Here is a 24,126-nt window from a genome sequence, read left to right as displayed (position 1 = left end):
TATGAGAGCCAAATCCCCCTTTTTTGGCAACAGTGAAAGTACCGCACGTTGACAAGATACAGGAAGAGAGCCCTCATGAAAAGATTCACACACCACTTCATAAAAATCCTCCCCAATAGACCCCCAAAAGTGCTTATAAAACTCAGATGGTAAACCATCAATGCCAGGGGCTCGGTCTGTTGAGAGCTGCATAACTGCTGTTGACAGCTCTTGCAGTGTAATGTCAGAGTCCAATGCGACTCTTTGCTCAGGTCCCAATTGAGGAAGACCGTGTAACAACTGTTCAGTACACAGAGAGTCACAATCCTCCGCCTTATAGAGGGCAGAATAGAAATCCACGGCATGTTGACGCATTTCACTGTAATCCGTGGTCACCTTCCCATCAGGGAGACGAAGGCAGACCATCTGTTTACGTTGCAATGTCGACTGTCCTAGTTTTTTTTTTTTAAAGCACTAGGAGCATCCATATCCTTGAGGGAAGCGAAACAAGACCTAATCAAGGCACCCTTCACTCTTTCATGCAGAAACGACCTCAGTTCATGTTTCTTGTCCTGTAAGTTCATGACTAGTCCGGGGTCATTCTGAGTGCGCAACTTCAATTCAATAGATTTGATGTCCTGTTCAAGGGCCCTGATAGTCTCTTTAACTTCAATTCGAGACAGAGCAGTATACTGTTGACAAATTAATCGTATTTGGGCCTTCCCAACCTCCCACCATTGTCTCAAGGACTCAAAATTCCCTTTTGTAACCCTCCATTTTTCCCAAAACAACAAAAACCTTTAAAAAAACATGACATCATGTAACAATTTAACATTAAAATACCAATAAGATGATGACCTTCGTGGACAGGACAAGTGAATATCAACAGTGACAATATGGTGATCAGAGAAACCCACAGGAGTAATGTCACACCTTCCAACCCTACTACAGTATTGCTCAGATACATACAACCTGTCTAACCTTGCTGCACTGACATGACCTTCATTAACTTTTAGCCATGTGTACTGCCTAACTTTTGCATTCCTTACTCTCCACACATCAGAAAGCTCAAACTCAGTTAATAGACCAGACAGACAAATTGCTGACCGCAGGGGAGGTTCTTCAGCGGTGCGATCAACAGTAAAATCCACTGTACAGTTCCAGTCCCCCCCTAAAACCATACACCCCTCTTGGTCACACTGTCTTAAGGTTTCCTTTATTTTATCAAAACCAGCAATACGCTCTGTACCCTCATTAGGAGCATAAACATAAAAAAATAAAACCCCATAACATCCACCTTGACCAATAAAACCCGACCCTTGACAATCTCTGTTGTAGATACCACAGTCACCCCTAAGCCTGAAGAAAACAAGATTGCCACCCCAGCACTGAAATTAGTACCATGACTGAGTATATGCTGCCCCTCCCACCACATACCCCAGTCAACCTCATTTTCCTCATCACTATGTGTCTCCTGTAGGAAAACTACATTAAGCCTTTTCTGTTTTATTACTTCTAATACCCAAGCCCTCTTATTCCTGTCCCTTCCCCCATTAATATTGAGAGAACCTACCCTTAGTACCTCCATATAGAAAATAAAAAGGAAAAGCAGAAGAAACCACAGAGAAACCAGACAAAGAGAATAGAACACCCTATGAGGCATAATCATCATCTTATTTAACTTTTCTCTTAACCTGACCACGTTTCCCACCACCTTTTGCTGCTGCAACAGCAGTAACAAATTTCCTCAAGCGAAACCGCTTCTTCTCACTCAACTGGTCTAACCGCACCGTCTTCTGTAACATCACAGCTGACCTCACAAACTTATCAACATCAAAATAATCTGCCAATTTGACAGATTTCCCAAAAGTCTGATCAAGAAACCCATTTACCTCCTCTAGATCGTAAATTGAGTCCTCACCAGCTGATATCGTATCAAGAGAGATATCCATATCCTTCTCCTGATCCTCCTCAACTGAGGCCACAGACCACTGACTCCCCTCTACCACATCCCTTTCAACACTCCCCACTTGCACCCCATCACTCGTACCAGGCATCTCCTCCACTACCTGGGAGACTAGCCCCACCTGAACCCCATTACTCGTAGTGGGCATCTCCTCCACTACCTGGGAGACTAGCCCCACCTGAACCCCATTACTCGTAGTGGGCATCTCCTCCACTACCTGGGAGACTAGCCCCACCTGAACCCCATTACTCGTAGTGGGCATCTCCTCCACTACCTGGGAGACTAGCCCCCCCTGTAACCCAGCACTCATAGTGGGCATCTCCTCCACTACCTGGGAGACTAGCCCCCCCTGTAACCCAGCACTCATAGTGGGCATCTCCTCCACTACCTGGGAGACTAGCCCCCCCTGTAACCCAGCACTCATAGCGGGCATCTCCTCCACTACCTGGGAGACTAGCCCCCCCTGTACCCCAGCACTCATAGCGGGCATCTCCTCCACTACCTGGGAGACTAGCCCCACCTGAACCCCATTACTCGTAGTGGGCATCTCCTCCACTACCTGGGAGACTAGCCCCACCTGAACCCCATTACTCATAGTGGGCATCTCCTCCACTACCTGGGAGACTAGCCCCCCCTGTAACCCAGCACTCATAGTGGGCATCTCCTCCACTACCTGGGAGACTAGCCCCCCCTGTACCCCAGCACTCATAGTGGGCATCTCCTCCACTACCTGGGAGACTAGCCCCCCCTGTACCCCAGCACTCATAGTGGGCATCTCCTCCACTACCTGGGAGACTAGCCCCCCCTGTACCCCAGCACTCATAGTGGGCATCTCCTCCACTACCTGGGAGATGAGCTCCACATGAACCCTCTCCTGTAACCCATTACTTGTAGTGGGGATCTCCTCCACTACCTGGGAGATTAGCTCCACATGAACCCTCTCCTGTAACCCATTACTCGTAGTGGGCATCTCCTCCACTACCTGGGAGATTAGCTCCACATGTACCCCCTCCTGTACCACAGCACTCGTACTGGGCACCTCCTCACCAGTCTGAGGAAATTGCCCTTCAGATCCATCCTTACCTTCTACAACAATATGTTTCTGCTGCATAACATTTCCCTCTTGTACAAGTTGCACCTCTGTGCCCTCAACACGGACAACTTGTTCCTCAGCAACAGATGCTTGTGGCTGCTCTACCGCTGTCAGCCCACCTCTCCCTACATCAGTGGGCCCAGGCACCTTGGATATCACCAAGAAAAGGAAAACCCAGGGTATCTAACTCTACACAACACTCGCACTTAGCACTCACTCAAACAATTCCCAGCATGCACCAAACACTCCCAGCATGCAGAGAGAGAGAGAGAGACAGAGAAAGAAAGAGAGAGAGAGAGAGAGAGAGAGAGAGAGAGAGAGAGAGAGAGAGAGAGAGAGAGAGAGAGAGAGAGAGAGAGAGAGAGAGAGAGAGAGAGAGAGAGAGAGAGAGAGAGAGAGAGAGAGAGAGAGAGAGAGAGAGAAGAGAGAGAGAAAAAGAGAGAGAAAAAGAGAGAGAGAGAGAGAGAAAGACGGAGAGAGAGAGAGAGAGAGAGAGAGAGAGAGAGAGAGAGAAAGAGAGAGAGAAAAAGAGAGAGAAAAAGAGAGAGAGAGAGAGAGAGCGAGAGAGAGAGAAAGAAAAGCCTCAAGATGGGTAAAAGGCCTGTAACCCGCTGTGGCTGACTGAACCGATCTCAAAAGGATGGCTGGGTTATGGAAGATAGGCTCCTCCCACACCCACAGCCCAGGCTCCACTCCCCCTTCTCGTGTGGGCCTTAGTAGCTGCCAGGCCCTCAGCACCGCAGAGTAAAAATCAGAGAGACCTGCTGTACTCAGCCCCTCCAGCCTCATGAGGAATAGCTGCCGGTCCAACCCTAATCCGCCAGCTCTCCTCAGCAGCGCGCATGCTGGCTCCCTCCATCCGACATCAGTATGGTACAGCAGTGTCTGAGCCGCCTTTAGTCGGAATGCAGCCACCCTGCTCTCCAGTTCCACCAGGCCCTGTCCTCCTTCATTTACGGACATATACAACACTGCCGCCCTCAGCCAGTGATGGCCCAACCAGAAAAAAAATCCACCAGCTTGCGTTGCAGGTCTGCGAGCAGCCCGGCGGGGGGGTTGAGGACAGCCAGTTTATGCCACAGGGAAGATGCCACCAGGTTGTTGATTATCAGCACCCTCCCTCTATATGACACTTGGGACAGGAGCCACCTCCACCTGGCCAGTCTTGACACCACTGCCTGTGACAGCCCCTCCCAGTTCTTCCTGACCCACCTCTCCGAGCCCAGGTACACCCCCAAACTTCACCCCCCTGTTAGTGGGTTGACACTACATTATAACTCTAACACCGTTCACACATTTATACTGTATTTGGGGTGAAATCCTTTAGTCTTTATTCTTAAAATACAGCCAACAGCCTATTGCTCTGATTCCTGGACATGTACAATCGATCAAGCCGGGCTGCACTCACCCTAGCCCCAAAGACCTTCACCCATGTATACTGTCTTGTGTTGGGATGTCTAGTTCTCCAAACATCCACTAGGTCAAACTGATTAATGATGTCCCTTAACACCCCCACTGAGCCTGAATGAGGCTCCTCCCCATTTCTGTCTTTCGTAAAATCCATCGTACAGTTCCAGTCCCCGCCGACCACCAGCGTCTCCTCAGGCGATATCTGTGAGAGTTCCTGTCTAAGACACCCAAATAGAAGCCCCCTCTCTCTCCCTGTGTTAGGCGCATACATATTCATAAAGACAAAACCCCGGTTGTTAATTTCTGCTTTTACTACAAGCAGTCTACCCCTACACACCTCTTTTGAGGAGCACATTTTTACAGACAGACCCGGTACAAAAAGGACTGCCACCCCTGCACTAACATTTGTCCCATGGCTCAGCACACTTGCCCCTTTCCACCAGAGCCCCCAATCAACTTCATTCACCACATCGCTATGCGTCTCCTGCAGAAACAACACCTGTACTTTTTTTTGTTTTACATATTCACTCAACACACTCCTCTTTCCCGCATCTCTGGCGCCATTAATATTAAGCGAGCCTACCCAAAGAGTCCCCATAAGAGGTGGGAGAAAAGCCAGCAGAGAAAGAGACCAATAGCAAAGCTCAAAAAGCCCCAGTGCAAGAAAGAAAACGTTAATCTAAACAGTGTCTGAAGGTAGACTTTTACGCACGATTGTGACCCACTTCCTCAACCTAAACCGTTTCCTGGGACACCATGCCCCTCATTTTTCATAGAATGTTGTACTGATCTTACAAACTTTCCTGGATCGCAAAACAATGCCTAAAGATTAACTTTTTTCCCCTTAGTCTCATTCAGGAACCTTGACAGTTCCCTCACTGTGTACTTTGACCCCTCTGGCTGACTGGCTGTCAGCTCTGGACCCATTGAGGAGGAGTCTGAAAATAAATCCTACTCATAGTCTTCCTCCTCAGACTCACCTTCCTCCTCCTCGTCTCCATCTCCCAACGTGACCACCTGCCCTTCCTCTCTAGTCAGGGCCTCCTCCCCCGAACCAACCAGCCTCTCCCCTCCCACCTCCTTTCTTCTCCCCCTTTTTCCTCTTCCGCTTGACACCCTCCTCCACCCCCCTGGTCGCTTACCCTTCCCCACTATACTCTCCTCATCACTAGCATAACCTGACTAAGCCCAGCCTCATCTACACCACCATCCATGACATGACTAGACCCCGTCTCAGCTACACCACCATCCATGACATGACTAGACCCAGCCTCATCTACACCACCATCTATAGCATGACTAGACCCAGCCTCATCTACACCACCATCTACAGCATGACTAGACCCAGCCTCATCTACACCACCATCTATAGCATGACTAGACCCAGCCTCATCTACACCACCATCTATAACATGACTAGACCCAGCCTCATTTACCCCACCATCTATAGCATGACTAGACCCAGCCTCATCTACACCACCATCTATAGCATTAGACCCAGCCTCATCTACACCACCATCTATAGCATTAGACCCAGCCTCATTTACCCCACCATCTATAGCATGACTAGACCCAGCCTCATCTACACCACCATCTATAGCATGACTAGACCCAGCCTCATCTACACCACCATCTATAGCATGACTAGACCCAGCCTCATCTACACCACCATCTATAGCATGACTAGACCCAGCCTCATCTACACCACCATCTATAGCATGACTAGACCCAGCCTTATCTACACCACCATCTATAGCATGACTAGACCCAGCCTCATCTACACCACCATCTATAGCATGACTAGACCCAGCCTCATCTACACCACCATCTATAGCATGACTAGACCCAGCCTCTGCTGCCTGCGTCTCATGGCCCCCTGCACGTTGACCTCGATTTCCCCCACTGGTGCTTGAACCCTCACCTTGTCTACGGCCTTTATGTGGGCACGCAAAGCTCTTATGCCCCAAATCCCCACACTCAAAGCTCTTATGCCCCAAATCCCCCCACACTCAAAGCTCTTATGCCCCAAATCCCCACACTCAAAGCTCTTATGCCCCAAATCCCCACACTCAAAGCTCTTATGCCCCAAATCCCCACACTCAAAGCTCTTATGCCCCAAATCCCCACACTCAAAGCTCTTATGCCCCAAATCCCCCCACACTCAAAGCTCTTATGCCCCAAATCCCCACACTCAAAGCTCTTATGCCCCAAATCCCCACACTCAAAGCTCTTACGCCCCAAATCCCCAGACTCAAAGCTCTTATGCCCCAAATCCCCACACTCAAAGCTCTTACGCCCCAAATCCCCACACTCAAAGCTCTTATGCCCCAAATCCCCACACTCAAAGCTCTTATGCCCCAAATCCCCCCACACTCAAAGCTCTTATGCCCCAAATCCCCACACTCAAAGCTCTTATGCCCCAAATCCCCCCACTCAAAGCTCTTATGCCCCAAATCCCCCCACTCAAAGCTCTTATGCCCCAAATCCCCCCACTCAAAGCTCTTATGCCCCGAATCCCCCCACTCAAAGCTCTTATGCCCCAAATCCCCCCACTCAAAGCTCTTATGCCCCAAATCCCCCCACTCAAAGCTCTTATGCCCCAAATCCCCCCCACTCAAAGCACCGTAGACTATCTGTGCTGGCAAACCCTGCATAGAGCCCGTCCCCATGCCTCACTTTAAAATGCACATTTAACTGTTGCTCATTGTTATTCAGAAACATGAACACTTGCCTCCGGAACGAAACAACATGCTTGACAGCATCTGACTGAAAACCTGCCGACAGTACATAAAAACCACTAGCAAACTTACCAAAACGACTCAACTCCTTCCTGATTTGATCATCCGTAATAAACGGAGGCAAATTTGCAACTACCACCCTAGTCAAAGGGGTAGAAAGAGGAGAAATTGGCAGCAACACACCCCTTACAAATATACCACTAGAAATGAGCCTACCCACCAAATTTGCTATTTTCATAAACACAACCACAGCTTTGTTCATTCTGGATGCGGAATGTATAAATTCAGCTCCTACCCGTTCGCGAGCAGAACCTCCTCCACCTTAATTCCATTCTCAGGAACACACCTGAATCCATGCCGTAACGACAGCGTCTCCTCCGCGCTAGGCTGCGAAGCCATCGCTAGGCTGCTAGGCTGCGAAGCCATCGCTCACACCTCACCGTTTCAAAACCCCAGGAAACTAAACCTCTGTCCTCTTCCTCTCTAACTTTGAAAATAAAACTGTGGGTACCGTTAAAACAAACAGTGCATTAACCCTCCACCATAGAAAAGAGAAATTGAAAGGAAAAACCAAGGAAAGAAACAAGAAATAAGTTAGGACAAGCCCTCCACACCAAACACTCAAACTCCAAAAAACTCCCAGCATGCACTGAGAGAGAGAGAGAGAGAGAGAGATTTTGACTCAATTTGGCATGAGGGTCTGCTATACAAATTAATGGAAAGTGGGGTTGGGGGAAAAACATACAACATTATAAAATCCATGTACACAAACAACAAGTGTGCGGTTAAAATTGGCAAAAAACACACATTTCTTTCCACACGACCGTGGGGTGAGACAGGGATGCAGTTTAAGCCCCACCCTCTTCAACATATATATCAACGAATTGGCGAGGGCACTAGAACAGTCTGCAGCACCCGGTCTCACCCTACTAGAATCTGAAGTAAAATGTCTACTGTTTGCTGATGATCTGGTGCTTCTGTCACCAACCAAGGAGGGCCTACAGCAGCACCTAGATCTTCTGCACAGATTCTGTCAGACCTGGGCCCTGACAGTAAATCTCAGTAAGACAAAAATAATGGTGTTCCAAAAAAGGTCCAGTTGCCAGGACCACAAATACAAATTCCATCTAGACACCGTTGCCCTAGAGCACACAAAAAACTATACATACCTCGGCCTAAACATCAGCGCCACAGGTAACTTCCACAAAGCTGTGAACGATCTGAGAGACAAGGCAAGAAGGGCCTTCTATGCCATCAAAAGGAACATAAAATTTGACATACCAATTAGGATCTGGCTAAAAATACTTGAATCAGTTATAGAACCCATTGCCCTTTATGGTTGTGAGGTCTGGGCTCCACTCACCAACCAAGAATTCACAAAATGGGACAAACACCAAATTGAGACTCTGCATGCAGAATTCTGCAAAAATATCCTCAGTGTACAACGAAAAACACCAAATAATGCGTGCAGAGCAGAATTAGGCAGATACCCGCTAATTATCAAAATCCAGAAAAGAGCCGTTAAATTCTATAACCACTTAAAAGGAAGCAATTCCCAAACCTTCCATAACAAAGCCATCACCTACAGAGAGATGAACCTGGAGAAGAGTCCCCTAAGTAAGCTGGTCCTGGGGCTCTGTTCACAAACACAAACAGACCCCACAGAGCCCCAGGACAACAACAACAACACAATTAGACCCAACCAAATCATGAGAAAACAAAAAGAGAATTACTTGACACATTGGAAAGAACAAACAAAAAAACAGAGCAAACTAGAATGCTATTTGGCCCTAAACAGAGAGTACACAGTGGCAGAATACCTGACCACTGTGACTGACCCAAACTTAAGGAAAGCTTTGACTATGTACAGACTCAGTGAGCATAGCCTTGCTATTGAGAAAGGCCGCCGTAGGCAGACCTGGCTCTCAAGAGAAGACAGGCTATGTGCACACTGCCCACAAAATGAGGTGGAAACTGAGCTGCACTTCCTAACCTCCTGCCAAATGTATGACCATATTAGAGACACATATTTCCCTCAGATTACAGCGATCCACAAAGAATTCGAAAACAAACCCAATTTTGATAAACTCCCTTATCTACTGGGTGAAATACCACAGTGTGCCATCACAGCTGCAAGATTTGTGACCTGTTGCCACAAGAAAAGGGCAATCAGTGAAGAACAAACACCATTGTAAATACAACCCATATTTATGTTAATTTATTTTCCCATTTGTACTTTAACTATTTGCACATTGTTACAACACTGTATATAGACACAATGACATTTCAAAGGTCTTTATTCTTTTGGAACTTCTGAGTGTAATGTTTACTGTTAATATTTATTGTTTATTTCACTTTTGTTTACTATCTACTTCACTTGCTTTGGCAATGTTAACATACGTTTCCCATGCCAATAAAGCCCTTAAATTGAAATTGAATTGAGAGCATGTAGTAATAATTATATATATATATATATACATACATACACACACACACACAGTGGGGGAAAAAAGTATTTAGTCAGCCACCAATTGTGCAAGTTCTCCCACTTAAAAAGATGAGAGAGGCCTGTAATTTTCATCATAGGTACACGTCAACTATGACAGACAAATTGAGAAAAAAAACTTTCCAGAAAATCACATTGTAGGATTTTTTATGAATTTATTTGCAAATTATGGTGGAAAATAAGTATTTGGTCACCTACAAACAAGCAAGATTTCTGGCTCTCACAGACCTGTAACTTCTTCTTTAAGAGGCTCCTCTGTCCTCCACTCGTTACCTGTATTAATGGCACCTGTTTGAACTTGTTATTAGTATAAAAGACACCTGTCCACAACCTCAAACAGTCACACTCCAAACTCCACTATGGCCAAGACCAAAGAGCTGTCAAAGGACACCAGAAACAAAATTGTAGACCTGCACCAGGCTGGGAAGACTGAATCTGCAATAGGTAAGCAGCTTGGTTTGAAGAAATCAACTGTGGGAGCAATTATTAGGAAATGGAAGACATACAAGACCACTGATAATCTTCCTCGATCTGGGGCTCCACGCAAGATCTCACCCCGTGGGGTCAAAATGATCACAAGAACGGTGAGCAAAAATCCCAGAACCACACGGGGGGACCTAGTGAATTACCTGCAGAGAGCTGGGACCAAAGTAACAAAGCCTACCATCAGTAACACACTACACCGCCAGGGACTCAAATCCTGCAGTGCCAGACGTGTCCCCCTGCTTAAGCCAGTACATGTCCAGGCCCGTCTGAAGTTTGCTAGAGTGCATTTGGATGATCCAGAAGAGGATTGGGAGAATGTCATATGGTCAGATGAAACAAAAATATAACTTTTTGGTAAAAACTCAACTTGTTGTGTTTGGTGGACAAAGAATGCTGAGTTGCATCCAAAGAACACCATACCTACTGTGAAGCATGGGGGTGGAAACATCATGCTTTGGGGCTGTTTTTCTGCAAAGGGACCAGGACGATTGATCCGTGTAAAGGAAAGAATGAATGGGGCCATGTATCATGAGATTATGAGTGAAAACCTCCTTCCATCAGCAAGGGCATTGAAGATGAAACGTGGCTGGGTCTTTCAGCATGACAATGATCCCAAACACACCGCCCGGGCAACGAAGGAGTGGCTTCGTAAGAAGCATTTCAAGGTCCTGGAGTGGCGTAGCCAGTCTCCAGATCTCAACCCCATAGATCTTTGGAGGGAGTTGAAAGTCCGTGTTGCCCAGCGACAGCCCCAAAACATCACTGCTCTAGAGGAGATCTGCATGGAGGAATGGGCCAAAATACCAGCAACAGTGTGTGAAAACCTTGTGAAGACTTACAGAAAACGTTTGAACTGTGTCATTGCCAACAAAGGGTATATAACAAAGTATTGAGAAACTTTTGTTAATGACCAAATACTTATTTTCCACCATAATTTGCAAATAAATTCATTAAAAATCCTACAATGTGATTTTCTGGATTTTTCTTTCTCATTTTGTCTGTCATAGTTGACGTGTACCTATGATGAAAATTACAGGCCTCTCTCATATTTTTAAGTGGGAGAACTTGCACCATTGGTGGCTGACTAAATACTTTTTTCCCCCACTGTATATATAATGTGTAATGCATGCAGGACAGAATTGGACGCTTTCCAGTAGTAATGAAAATACAGAAAAAATTGTGTCTACATCTAAATTCAAGTCCAAATTCAAGTCTCCAATTTAAAGCACTTCAAACCTAAGAGCTGAGCCCAGAAACGAGCACTCTCAGTCAGCTGGTGTTGGACCTAACCAACAAATCTGACACCAGCACTACTTAAAAATAAATAATTCAAATAAACAAAATCATGAACCAATCGAAGGACTTATTTTTACAACATTGGAAAAATGAAACAAAATCCCAAAGCCGACTAAATTGCTATCTGGCCCTAAACAGAGAATACGAACAGGCAGATTATCTCTACTCTGTCAGAGATACGAAGCAGATACAGATCCTTCCCAAGTACTGGCTGAGTGACCACCAATTGGCAATAGAAACCGGCAGACATAAAAAGACATGGCTACCCAAAGAGGAGCGTGTATGTGGTCACTGCACAACAGGGGAGGTAGAAACAGAGATTAACTTTCTCCTTTACTGTGAGAAATATTCCTCACCAAGAGATTAATTATTCACAGAAATTACTACATTTATTAAACCCAGAGGAAAAACAAAAAGTACTCATGGGTGAAGGAGCAACGGCTCCTCTTGCAGTCAAATATATATTTCCCTGCCATAGCCTGAGGGACACTGAATAATAACATCTGCATAGTAAACAGTAACTTACATATTATTAGTATTAATATTGTTATTATTCCAAATAGTAGTGGTACGGGTTGTAGGGGTGATGGTAATGATAGCAGTTTAATGATGGTGGTAGTAGTAGTAGTAGTAGTAGTAGTAGTAGTAGTAGTAGTAGTAGTAGTAGTAGTAGTAGTAGTAGTAGTAGCAGTAGTAGCAGTAGTAGCAGTAGTAGCAGTAGTAGCAGTAGTAGTAGTACTGATGTAATGGTGAGGATGACAGTTAGTTATAAGTTAGTTATAGTTTCATTTTCTATGTTTAGCCTTTTATATTTATTATATTTCTGCTATTGACTGTTACCATCTTATTGTTATTATTTATTTATTTTCTGTATTATTATTTACTTTTTTGTTCTTTTTCTTTATTTGTATTATTATTTACTACCATTTTATATTATTCTTCTTCTTCATTGTTTTATTACAATGTACAGTACCAGTCAAAAGTTTGGACACACCTACTCATTCAAGGGTTTTTCTTTATTTGTACTATTTTCTACATTGTAGAATAATAGTGAAGATATCAAAACTATGAAATAACACATGGAATCATGTAGTAACCCAAAATAAGTGTTAAACAAATCAAAATATGTTTTATATTTGAGATTCTTCAAAGTAGCCACCCTTTGCCTTGATGACAGCTCTGCACACTCTTGGCATTCTCTCAACCAGCTTCATGAGGTAGTCACCTGGAATGCATTTCAATTAACAGGTGTGCCTTCCAAAAGTTAATTTATGGAATTTCTTTCCTTCTCAATGCGTTTGAGCCAATCAGTTGTGTTTTGACAAGGTAGGGTTGGTATACAGAAGATAGCCCTGTTTGGTAAAAGACCAAGTCCATATTATGGCAAGAACAGCTCAAATAAGCAAAGAGAAACAACAGTCCATCATTACTTTGAGACATGAAGGACGGTCAATAAGGAACATTTCAAGAATTTTGAAAGTTTCTTCAAGTGCAGTCGCAAAAACCATCAAGCTCTCATGAGGACCGCCACAGGAATGGAAGACCCAGAGTTACCTCTGCTACAGAGGATAAGTTCATTAGAGTTACCAGCCTCAGAAATTGCAGCCCAAATAAATGCTTCAGAGTTCAAGTAACAGACACATCTCAACATCAACTGTTCAGAGGGGACTGTGTGAATCAGGCCTTCATGGTCGAATTGCTGCAAAGAAACCACTACTAAAAGGACACCAATAAGAAGAAGAGACCTGCTTGGGCCAAGAAACACGAGCAATGGACATTAGACCGGTGGAAATTTGTCCTTTGGTCTGGAGTCCAAATTTGAGATTTTTGGTTCCAACCGCTGTGTCTTTGTGAGACGCGGTGTGGGTGAACGGATGATCTCCGCATGTGTATTTCCCACCGTAAAGCATGGAGGAGGAGGTGTTATGGTGTGGGGGTGCTTTGCTGGTGACACTGTCTGTGATTTATTTAGAATTCAAGGCACACTTAACCAGCATGGCTACCACAGCATTCTGCAGCGATACGCCATCCCATCTGTTTTGGGCTTAGTGGGACTATCATTTGTTTTTCAACAGGCCAATGACCCAACACACCTCCAGGCTGTGTAAGTGCTATTTTACCAAGAAGGAGAGTGATGGAGTGCTGTATCAGATGACCTGGCCTCCACAATCCCCCGACCTCAACACAATTGAGATGGTTTGGGAAGAGTCGGACGGCAGAGTGAAGGAAAAGCAGCCAAGAAGTGCTCAGCATATGTGGGAACTCCTTCAAGACTGTTGGAAAAGCATTCCAGGTGAAGCTTGTTGAGAGAATGCCAAGAGTGTGCAAAGCTGTCATCAAGGCAAAGGGTGGCTATTTGAAGAATCTAAAATATATTTTGATTTGTTTAACACTTTTCTGTTTACTACATGATTCCATATTTGTTATTTCATAGTTTTGTTGTCTTCACTATTATTCTATAATGTAAAAAATAGTAAAAAGAAAAGAAAAACCCTTGAATAAGTAGGTGTGTCCAAACTTTTGACTGGTAGTGTTTATTGTCTACATTGTTGCTTTGGCAATATTGACGCAATGTTTTTCATGCCAATAAAGCAGATTGAATTTGAATTTGAGAGAGAGGGGTTATTACATTTACATTTTAGTCATTTAGCAAACGCTCAAACGACTTACAGTGACACACACACACCATGCCTGCTGTCTGAGGGGTCCCTCAGGAGGGGTCCCTCAGGAAGGGTTTAGTGACGCAGTTAGTAGGCACTGTTTCCTACAGTCATCACAAACCACAGCTACACACAACAATCTACCCTTGCAGGACTTGATATAAGCTACATCAACAGTGGGTCATGTTTGCATGTGCAACATTGTGTTTCATCACCACTCAAAAATTATTGATAGTTACGCAGATGTTCGACTTTACGTCGATCACAAGTGACGTCTGGAGTTCTCCACACCCCACAATCGACCAATCAGGATGCAGGAAAATTAAACGTCACTACTTAGCAGTGATCAACTACTGATATCTGCATGTAATATCAAACACGCATATCAAAGTAACTAGCTAACTAATTCAAAACGAAGGCAACGTTACTTGGGTTCCAGAATAGCAAAATAATGATAAATTAGCATGCTAGCTAACTATTTTGCCAGTGGGTGCTAAACAAACCTGAAAACGTTTCCAAGCTGGCTAGCTTACTTGCTAGTTATATAATGACAACATGCAAAACAATAATGTTATTTAGAAATTACATTTGGATGGATGTGCATTGCATTGCATATATTCAACTAATGAATGTGTGCTAAAGGACGTTTAGCTTGCTAGCCACAAGTAACGTTAGCTAACTTATGGCTGAAATGTCAAACAACAATTCCTCACATTGGTTAGCTATAAAATGTCTTAACTCACATTGACTCTGAACGCCCTCTGCTGAAGGAGCTTTGCTGCTTTCAATCCAGTCGTTTGACGGATTGCATGAGAACAGATCCCATACATGTTCTTAACACCTCTAACCGTCGCCATCTTGTTCACTGTTTAGTTAGCTAGCTCCCTCTGCTAGTTGCGAATTACAGGAGCTAGCAGCTCATGTTTAAATTACGACCAATCGATTGACCTCAACTAGTGGATCTGAAATAATTGGGTTGGTCTCAGCAGCGCCATGAAACCGCGATCTGGTAGGCTACAAGCGCTTCGGTTTTATTGCTTACACCTAACAATTTATTTGAGATCTGCGATACAGACAAAGGCGGGCACTTGGGTAATGCCGTCATCGTTGAGCACCCAAAATATTACAAAAGCAAAGCTACGTCAAATCTCTGCGACAGTCTTCTTGTTTTCTCTTTACACGATGGAGGCGTGTGGATCTTTGAGTCCTACTTTGAGGGAGTTTGGCTGCGAACAGAATTTACTATCACGACCTGATGGCTCGTCGTCCTTTGTCCAAGGTATGTTAGCAGTATATCAGAAGAAGATATCGTAAAAAAAGGAAATGTACATGGTATGAAACTATCCCGTAGCAGCTCTCACGCTGCCCCCCGTGTTGGCCAACAAGACAGAAGTGACCTACTCATCCAAGCTGTGCAGTGTTCCATCACTTTGTCTCAGATATGGACTATGTTGATGTGTGTTTCATTGGGTGTGTCTTTCTGCAGGAGACACCAGTGTATTAGCAGGAGTGTATGGCCCGGCTGAGGTGAAAGTCAGTAAGGAGATCTATGACAGAGCTACCCTAGAGGTGGTGATGCAGCCCAAAGTGGGACTACCAAGTGAGTAAGGAATCTTCTTTTTTGGGATTAGGGTTGGCAGATGGCATCCAACGTTTAAGGTGCGCACACTGCCATCTACTGTACAGGAGTGTGAGGCCAGTCACGTCCTACCTACATTACATGTTCTTCATTAGTCCTGTTCCCCTAAGAAAGTGAAACAGCCAGCCTCTCTAACCCTCCCCCAGCCTCTCTAACCCTCCCCCAATCTCTCCCTATCTACCAGGGATGCACCGATATGACATTTTGGGCCGACACCGATATCCAATATTTTCCTTGCCAAAAAACCCGATACCGATATTAAAACATTTTAGTGGCCTTTTTAAGCATTCTAGTACAGTTAAATAGTTGAAACGGTGTCATTTGTTCAGTTAGGAACAGATTGTTTAATAACCTGTATTAATATTTTATTTTATCGCACAACAGATATTCATGACACAAATATTTTAGCTGCCCCCCCCCCACCCCCCGTGTTACAAAGATGGTTCAGTTGTTAGTGGCTCTTCTTACTATCCAATATTGACTGTATGGAGAAACTTAAAAATGCTTTGAAATAAATATTGGTTTAAACTAAAATGCAGTTAATCATTTTAGCTTTAACTGCTTGAAAAAACGTCTGTCTCTAGGCTACGTCATAAACTGCTATAAATGGCACAACTTCCAAATGTGCTCAACTGACCTGACAGGGAAAATGCGAGCAAATTTACAACATCTCATCTTTCATTTAGGACATTTTTTAAAATAAACAAAAGAACAAAACTGCTGTTTTAAATTAAAATGTTGACCTATAGCAGCCATGAATAAACAACAGAAAAGCCATTGGGCTTAGTCCATTTTTTTTCAGTGACTCTAGATGGCTGGGTTACAATATGACTGCCCATTTACAATTTTAGCATTTGGGGGAGGTTTTTCTTCACAAAGAGGACCTGCTCGGCTTTGTCACGAGTCTGTTTCTTTTTTCGTCTACAATGTGTGAAGCTGCACTGAAAAGTCGCTCACTGTCCACACTAGTACAGGGAGCACCAAGATACTTGCGCGCAGCTTTAGCTAAGATGGGGAAACGGTGCTTGTTACTGCTCCAGTATCCAAGTGCATCTTCATTCCTGGAGGGGAGGGTTAGGCATAGATCAACGTTGGCCGATGTAGTAAGTCTCTCTCTCTCTCTCACAGAGATATACACACACTGACCAAAAAGTTATTTTGTTGGCATTTACGTATGTCCCCATTTTCCCAGTAAAACATAATCAAAAGCTATTTCTTTTCACGTACTTGCTGTGCTGTTTCGTTGTTCATTTCTTCAGTCGTTCCATTGTCAACCAGGATTTCATCAAACATATTCAAGCAGTGACGTTTCAGCTCTGTCTCTCCGTGGCCTCTTCTGTCGTGGTTCCTCTCTCTCGGTGCGTACTGTCAGTGTCCGTTTCCATCTTGTCCAGCTGTGTCTGGAACATTTCACCTAAAGCCTGTTTCTTGCCTGCATCGAAGTAGCGGTCCTTGTACCTAGCATTGAGCACGGTGGCGACACCGTAAAGAGGCTGAGAGAATGCCACCGAATCGCTTGTTCACAGCCTCTAGTAGAGAACTTTTGCAAGTTTTAACCCCACGGTCTGTGTCGGCAGCTTTGTTGAGCAGGCGTTTCAATGCCATGACAGAGGGTATCACGTCTGCTGCAGACGCCAAATGTCAGTCGTGAAGCTAATAGCAGTGACGCCCATAGCAAGTAGCTCATTGATGTGCGTTTCAACAAAACTGTGTAACTCCGGTAGGGCAACATCTGAAAAATAGCGCCTACTTGGTAGTGTGTACCGGGGCTCGACCAGTCGGCGAAAGCCAACATCATCCACGACAGAGAACGGTTGCTTGTCAAGGGCAATGAATGCTATTATCTTGGCGTTAATGGATTTCGCCTTTTGAGTTGTCTCGCTGAAATATTCTTAATCTTTCAAATGACTGCTTGACTTGAACTTGTTTAGTTGTTGGAAGTGTGCGCTTAGTTTTTTACAGTTTTTGTTCTAAGTAGTTGCTGAACGTCTGAGGGTGATGCACTGTTACGAACCCCGTGGCTTTAAACGTCTAGGGTGGATGGACATGAGACCCGTAACATAATTCATGCAAATTAGGATGATGACATGGCACAGTGAGAACGAAAAACTACACGACAACCATAACCTACCGTCAAACATAAATGTTTATTTGTGAACACACGGTAAAGGTTTGGGAAAAAGGGCTGAGCAGGACCCAAGAAATGAAACAATAGTGTAAAACACCCCTAAACTGATCTTGCCTGCCTCAAGAACCGCTAAGCTACTGCTAATCATACAAAAATACAGTGGGTGGTCCGCTCAGGTCTAACTAGTGTTTATAGACAGTTCTTTCTACGGGAAATGTATGCCCAAGGGCAGCTAGCTCAAACTCCCCTTTTCCCAGAAACACAAAGTTACCAAACAGAGTAACCAGCAAATTAATGAGTACTCTAAACACAGGACATCACAGTATCCATTACTCATATACAGAAATTAGTCTCTAACAAAATTACCAAACAGAGTAACCAGCAACTTAGTGAGTAAAAAAAACAGGACACTACAGTATCCATACTCACATACGGAAATAGTCTCTCTAAACAAACACAACTGACTGGTTTTTATACAATGGGATGTGTGATTGCAACACCAGCAACAGGTGGTGCAATGCAGAGGAATGTTCACTGATTGGTCCACCTTAGCAATCAGCAGACACCTCAACGACCACCAATCAGGAACATACAGGACACCTGTGATTAGGGCAGAAGGAGAGGAAAAACACAAAAAGACACAGGATACCTGTATCCGTAACATGCACTTTCAAATGAGTAATTAGGTTTGTGGTATTGAAAGATTACACTTTCTTTCCTCCTCTGGAAATAATAGCAGCACAAACGTTGCATATGGCCTTTCTGTCATCTTCTTTTGAAACTTCAGAATAGATCCACACAGCAGACATTGTGGGCTAGGTTAGGAATGCTGTGTTGCACTGTATTTTTCCTGGCGTCATTACGTCATCTACCAACGTTATACAGGTATACACGTCCGCTTTGACATCGGTGTTAAACTATACATAGAGCCGATGTTGACATTTTCTGCTAATATCGGCCTATACCGATAGATCGTGCATCCCTACGATCTACGTCATACAGTTCACAAAATATCAACACATTCTCCACTAACCACACAGACCTGTTTCATGTATCCCTCTCATCCACAACGTGGCATTCAAACCTGTGCCCAAACCGTAGTCTACTCCACAACTTCCTCTCTTCTACATCCCATAGCCCCCACCTCTTACTTTACTGACCGGTGCACGCGATAACATTGCCTCCCCTTACTACCAGCGTCCCACTCCCTTTGAGTGAGGAATCATATCATATTTAAGTGATAATGCCCGAGAAGCTGGTGTTTGGAGGATATATTGGCACGGGTGGTGTTAGGCCCGTGACGCCGTCACTTGTTATATTACACCTACAGGATGCACTTACACACAACACCACAAGATGGCAGTGTCAGACCTAATTTTTGTTCTTCCTCAGGTGTCAGAGAGCGAGCCAGAGAGCAGTGTGTGAGGGAAACATGCGAGGCAGCTCTTCTCTCCACCCTTCATCCACGCTCCTCCCTCACACTCATCCTCCAAGTGGTCCATGATGATGGTTCAGTATCCTTTAGTGAAATAACATCCCCCCTGCGTGCGTGTTATTGTCCCATTGCAGTGTTTTATTTATTTTTTATTTGGTCATTTAGCAGACGCTCTTATCCAGAGCGATTTACAGGAGCAATTAGGGTTAAGTGCCTTGCTCAAGGGCACATCGACAGATTTTTCACCTAGTCGGCTCGGGGATTAGAACCAGCGACCTTTCGGTTACTGGCACAACGCTCTTAACCACTAAGCTACCTGGTTTCCCTTTACTCTAAGGTCTGAGCTTTTCCTCGTGTTGCACTAAGACTGCAGTCAGGCGTTTTTAATCAGCCTGTGAAGTGGTCTTCCGTGCCCTCAGTCCCCTTCCACCCAACATCCTGGGGCACCTTGCACTCCCTGAATTCACTAATTCAGAGACCGTGGACTTCAGGTCTGTGGAGAAGGTGCCGAGAACGGAACAGGAGATTAGTGTTTTATTATAATTATTCTTATTCCTGCTGTGTGTCAGTAGTGTTCCTTAACCCCCTCACCCCCAGCTGTTGTCCTGCTTTCTGAACTCAGCCTGTATGGCCCTGATGGACGCAGGCCTGCCTATGAGCTGCCTGTTCGCTGGGGTCACCTGTGCCATCGATACAGATGGACAGGTCATTACCGACCCCAATTCAGCACAGGAGAAGGTAGATGATTGTTCTAGCAGAAAAACATGGCTATTCCCACCAGATGACCCCAGCTTTAAATTCAAATTAGTTTTTTGCTTTTTATATTACGTTCATTTCCTTTTATTCCACATTCTAGAAAATGTTTTTTCTATAAAATTCTATTCATACCTTTTGTATGTGCAGCGTTGTAAGACCTGCATCACATTGGGTAGTACACCCTATTGACCCTGAAACTACTGCTTTGCGTTTCCTCTCTCAGGAAAGTCGAGCTTTGATGACCTTCGCTATTGACAGTACCGAGCGCAGAGTGATGATGTCATCCACCAGAGGATCTTTTACAGTTCATGAGGTCAGTAAATATCCACATCTTAAATCACACATTTCTTTTCAGTGGTGTTTGGAAGAATGGTGTGTGTGTGTATATATATATATATATATTTTTTTGTCATCACCAAAGCACCAGCAGTGGTGTTGAGTGGTTTGTAGTTAACTGCTCTAAACAAACTGACTTTTCATAAAGCCAACAGGTGGCCTAGCCGTTAGAGCGTTGGGCCAGTAACCGCAAGGTCGCTAGTTCAAATCCCCAACTCTGTCGATGTGCCAAGGCATTTAACCCTAATTGCTCCAGGGTCATGGTTGATAATGGAAGACCCTGGTTGTGACCCCGCTCTCCGAGGGTGTCTGAGAGCGAGTGGGATATGAAAAAATTGCACTTCCAATTCACGCAAAAGTATTAATATACTTGTACATGTGTGAAAAAGGACAACTATAAGCACCCACTTAATTATTAATTAATTAGCCTATGGTGATATCACATTGATCAAATCAAAGTTAATTCATCACCTTCCATATGAAAAAAATACTATACTATGCTCTAAATACTGTAGTATTACTATATTTATATACTATAGTATTTACTGCAGTGTTTATGTGGACATGGCTAGTATACTGTAGTAAAGTTTACTATATATATATATATACACACACACACACACTGTAGTGTATATACTATAGTAATTACTGTAGTATTTACTATAGTGTTTTATCATCTTTGACATAGAAGTGGGGGCTTTTTCCTTGAGGAAACCTTCTGGGTTAATACTAAGAATTTTCCATAACCTGTAGGTAGATAGGACTGGGGTCTGAACAGATAGAGAAGAGCAGAAGCTCTGAACTATGACCTGTAAGGAACACAATATATGGTCTGTACTTGGCATGTTGGTTTCTCACTTATGGTTGGCTCACATAGTGATATGGGAATGGGTGGAGTATATGCTAATTTAAAAAAACTGTAGTATGTGTGTATATATGAGTAAACATTACTACAGTATACAAGCCATGTCCACATAAACACTGCAGTAAATACTACAGTATTATACACAAAAAACACTGTAGTAATTACTATAGTGTATATACACACTAGTGTTTTTTTTGTGTATAATACTGTAGTATTTAATATATTATTCTACAGTATACTAAACAATTCTATAGTAAGCACCACATGATTTAGGGATACTACAGAGTGTGTTATATAATTATTCAGTATACTAATATTCTATAGTAAACTAGTATTTTTTTTAAATGTGGTCTACACAGTTTTACAGCAGGTATAAACAGTACAGTGGAATGCTGACTTGCAAGTTCCCTCAACAGTGCACTACAAATAACAATAATCAATAGCCAATCAATATCCATCCCCCATACCTCTGTCTTTCTCCCAATAGCTGCAGCAGTGTATTGCCGTCAGCCAGAACGCATCAGACAAGATTTTCCAGTTCTACAGAGATTCTGTCAGACGAAGGTATTCGAAGACACTCTGATTATCGAGGATTCTGCATCTTCTTTTTTTACAGACCAAACCGCTTGTGTTTTTTAATAAAATATTTGGAACTGGTAAAAAAAAAAATCGCCTTTTCTTGTTCTTGCACTTTAAAGAATTGATATTAACTTAATGAAACCAACAACACAAAATGAACCAAAATATTAATGATATTGTCAAACATGGAAAGGAAAGCTACGTGTTTAGTCAAGTGCCTTTATTACATAGTCAGTCTTTATATGTACATTTCATAATAACACAAGGGGTTGTGAACAGCAACAGTATAGGTACACCTGATCAGCTCACTCTCATTGACCTGACCTTTCACCCCTGATCTCTGTTGACTAGACTGAATGATCAATACATGGGGTGAATCTCAAAAGTACTTCCTTGTTTTCTCCCATCTAACCCTGGCCAGTGTTGACAGACCTCCTCCGTATTGTGTTGACAGACCTCCTCCGTATTGTGTTGACAGACCTCCTCCGTATTGTGTTGACAGACCTCCTCCGTATTGTGTTGACAGACCTCCTCCGTATTGTGTGGTCTGTACAGAGGTGTCATATTCAGTGCAGTAGTATGTCACCAGTAGTGGTAGTCACACATTTAGTAGTTATGGTTTCTAAAGTGCTTTAATTAAATTATTATTATAGTGTTCTTCATTAAATCAAACTCAGTCTTGATACAACACTGATTCTCTGAAACGCACAAAACAATTCCTTTGCGTTCGCAGGAACAACAGGTGACCGCTGCTCGACCTAGATGACTAGAGGTATAAATAGAAAACGTCAGTATGTTCCAGTCTGTCGACGTTGTTTCAACGTCAGTATGTTCCAGTCTGTCGACGTTGTTTCAACGTCAGTATGTTTCAGTCTGTCGACGTTGTTTCAGGGACTCTCTTTATCGAGCAGCTGTTTCCTTTATGGCACACTGAACTGAACTCCTGGAGAACTGAGCACTGAAGTGGCTAGAGATTTTGTCACTGTTATGATCATTCCAGACAGCGAGGGTTATTGAAGCATGGAGCAAGAGAAACATAACAAAGTGCTAATTCACCATGCAGGTTGACTGATTTTAAGGTAGACTGACGGCGCCACGATCAGCACTGCAAAAATTGCGACGCCCTGACAGTCACACATTATCTGCGCATGTGCAAGGGTTCGCTTCACGCATTTACAACGTGGTATCCACTGGACCAAAACGGCTGAGAAGTTGAGCCTCGCGCTTCAAGGCTCTTAGTTGTTGCGGAAATTGACTCACTGCTGTTTTACTTTCTACGTCATATTGCTGACTCGACCTTTTTAAAGTAAAGAAGGGAAGGATACGTGGCATTAGTTATTATACAACAGGCTGTGGCCAGTGTTCCTGTCTCACCGTGGAGATTAGAAATACCAGGCTGTGTCTTTGACGTCATGTTGTGGTTTGTAACAAACTGTAAATACCCAAATAATGACATCTGCTGAATATGGAGTCCATCACTGTTTCACAGAATAATTGCTTTATGTTATGATGGCATGGTTGTTTAAACATTCCCGTCCCGTCCAGGAGAGGTGATATTGACAGCAGAGTCTCGTAGGTAGATCCCCTAAGTGTCTGCATACGGATGAGAAAATAGCCTGTCTATATTTGGGCTGCGGGGGAGAACAGTGTCCTGCAGGAGTAGCTTCTCTTAATGGAATGAGTCATCGCAGGCAGCAGGGTCTATCCCTCTCTCTCACCCCCTCTACACTCCTCTCTGCTGCCTCTCTCCCCCTCTCTGTTGCTTCTCTCTCCCCATCTCTGCTGCCTCTCTCGCTTCCTCTCTGCTGCATCTCTCCACCCTCTCTGCTGCATCTCTCTACCCTCTCTGCTGCCTCTCTCTATCTCTCTGCTGCCTCTCTCTCTCACCCTCTCTGCTGCCGCTCTCTCTGCCTCTCTCGCTTCTCTCTGCTGCCTCTCTCTCCCCCTCTCTGCTGCCTCTCTCTCCCCCTCTCTGCTGCCTCTCTCACTTCCTCTCTGCTGCCTCTCTCGCTCCCTCTCTGCTGCATCTCTCCCCCGCATCTCCACTCCTCTCTGCTACATATCTCTCATCCTCTCTGCTGCATCTCTCATCCTCTCTGCTGCATCTCTCAGCCTCTCTGCTGCATCTCTCAACCTCTCTGCTGCATCTCTCAACCTCTCTGCTGCATCTCTCAGCCTCTCTGCTGCATCTCTCCCCATCTCTGCTGTATCCCTCTACTGCATCCCTCTGCTGCATCTCTCTCCTCTCTGCTGC

The 24,126-nt window shown here is 44.2% G+C and overlaps 1 protein-coding gene across 1 annotated transcript; it reads left to right on the top strand.

The window, feature by feature from the left end:
* Positions 1 to 15,281: 15,281 nt before the first annotated feature.
* On the top strand, positions 15,282 to 21,951 carry LOC311118560 (exosome complex component RRP46-like). Its single transcript, XM_084193350.1, has 6 exons — positions 15,282 to 15,413; positions 15,621 to 15,734; positions 19,294 to 19,415; positions 19,934 to 20,074; positions 20,316 to 20,405; positions 21,781 to 21,951. The coding sequence occupies exons 1-6, from the start codon at positions 15,317 to 15,319 to the stop codon at positions 21,874 to 21,876; spliced, it is 660 nt and encodes a 219-aa protein (XP_084049476.1). The 5' UTR covers positions 15,282 to 15,316; the 3' UTR covers positions 21,877 to 21,951.
* Positions 21,952 to 24,126: the final 2,175 nt, after the last annotated feature.

This window comes from Coregonus lavaretus (genome assembly GCF_964263955.1).
Source record: "Coregonus lavaretus genome assembly, contig: HAP1_SCAFFOLD_3882, whole genome shotgun sequence".
Lineage (NCBI taxonomy): Eukaryota > Metazoa > Chordata > Actinopteri > Salmoniformes > Salmonidae > Coregonus > Coregonus lavaretus.
This window is presented reverse-complemented; position numbering and strand designations above follow the sequence as displayed.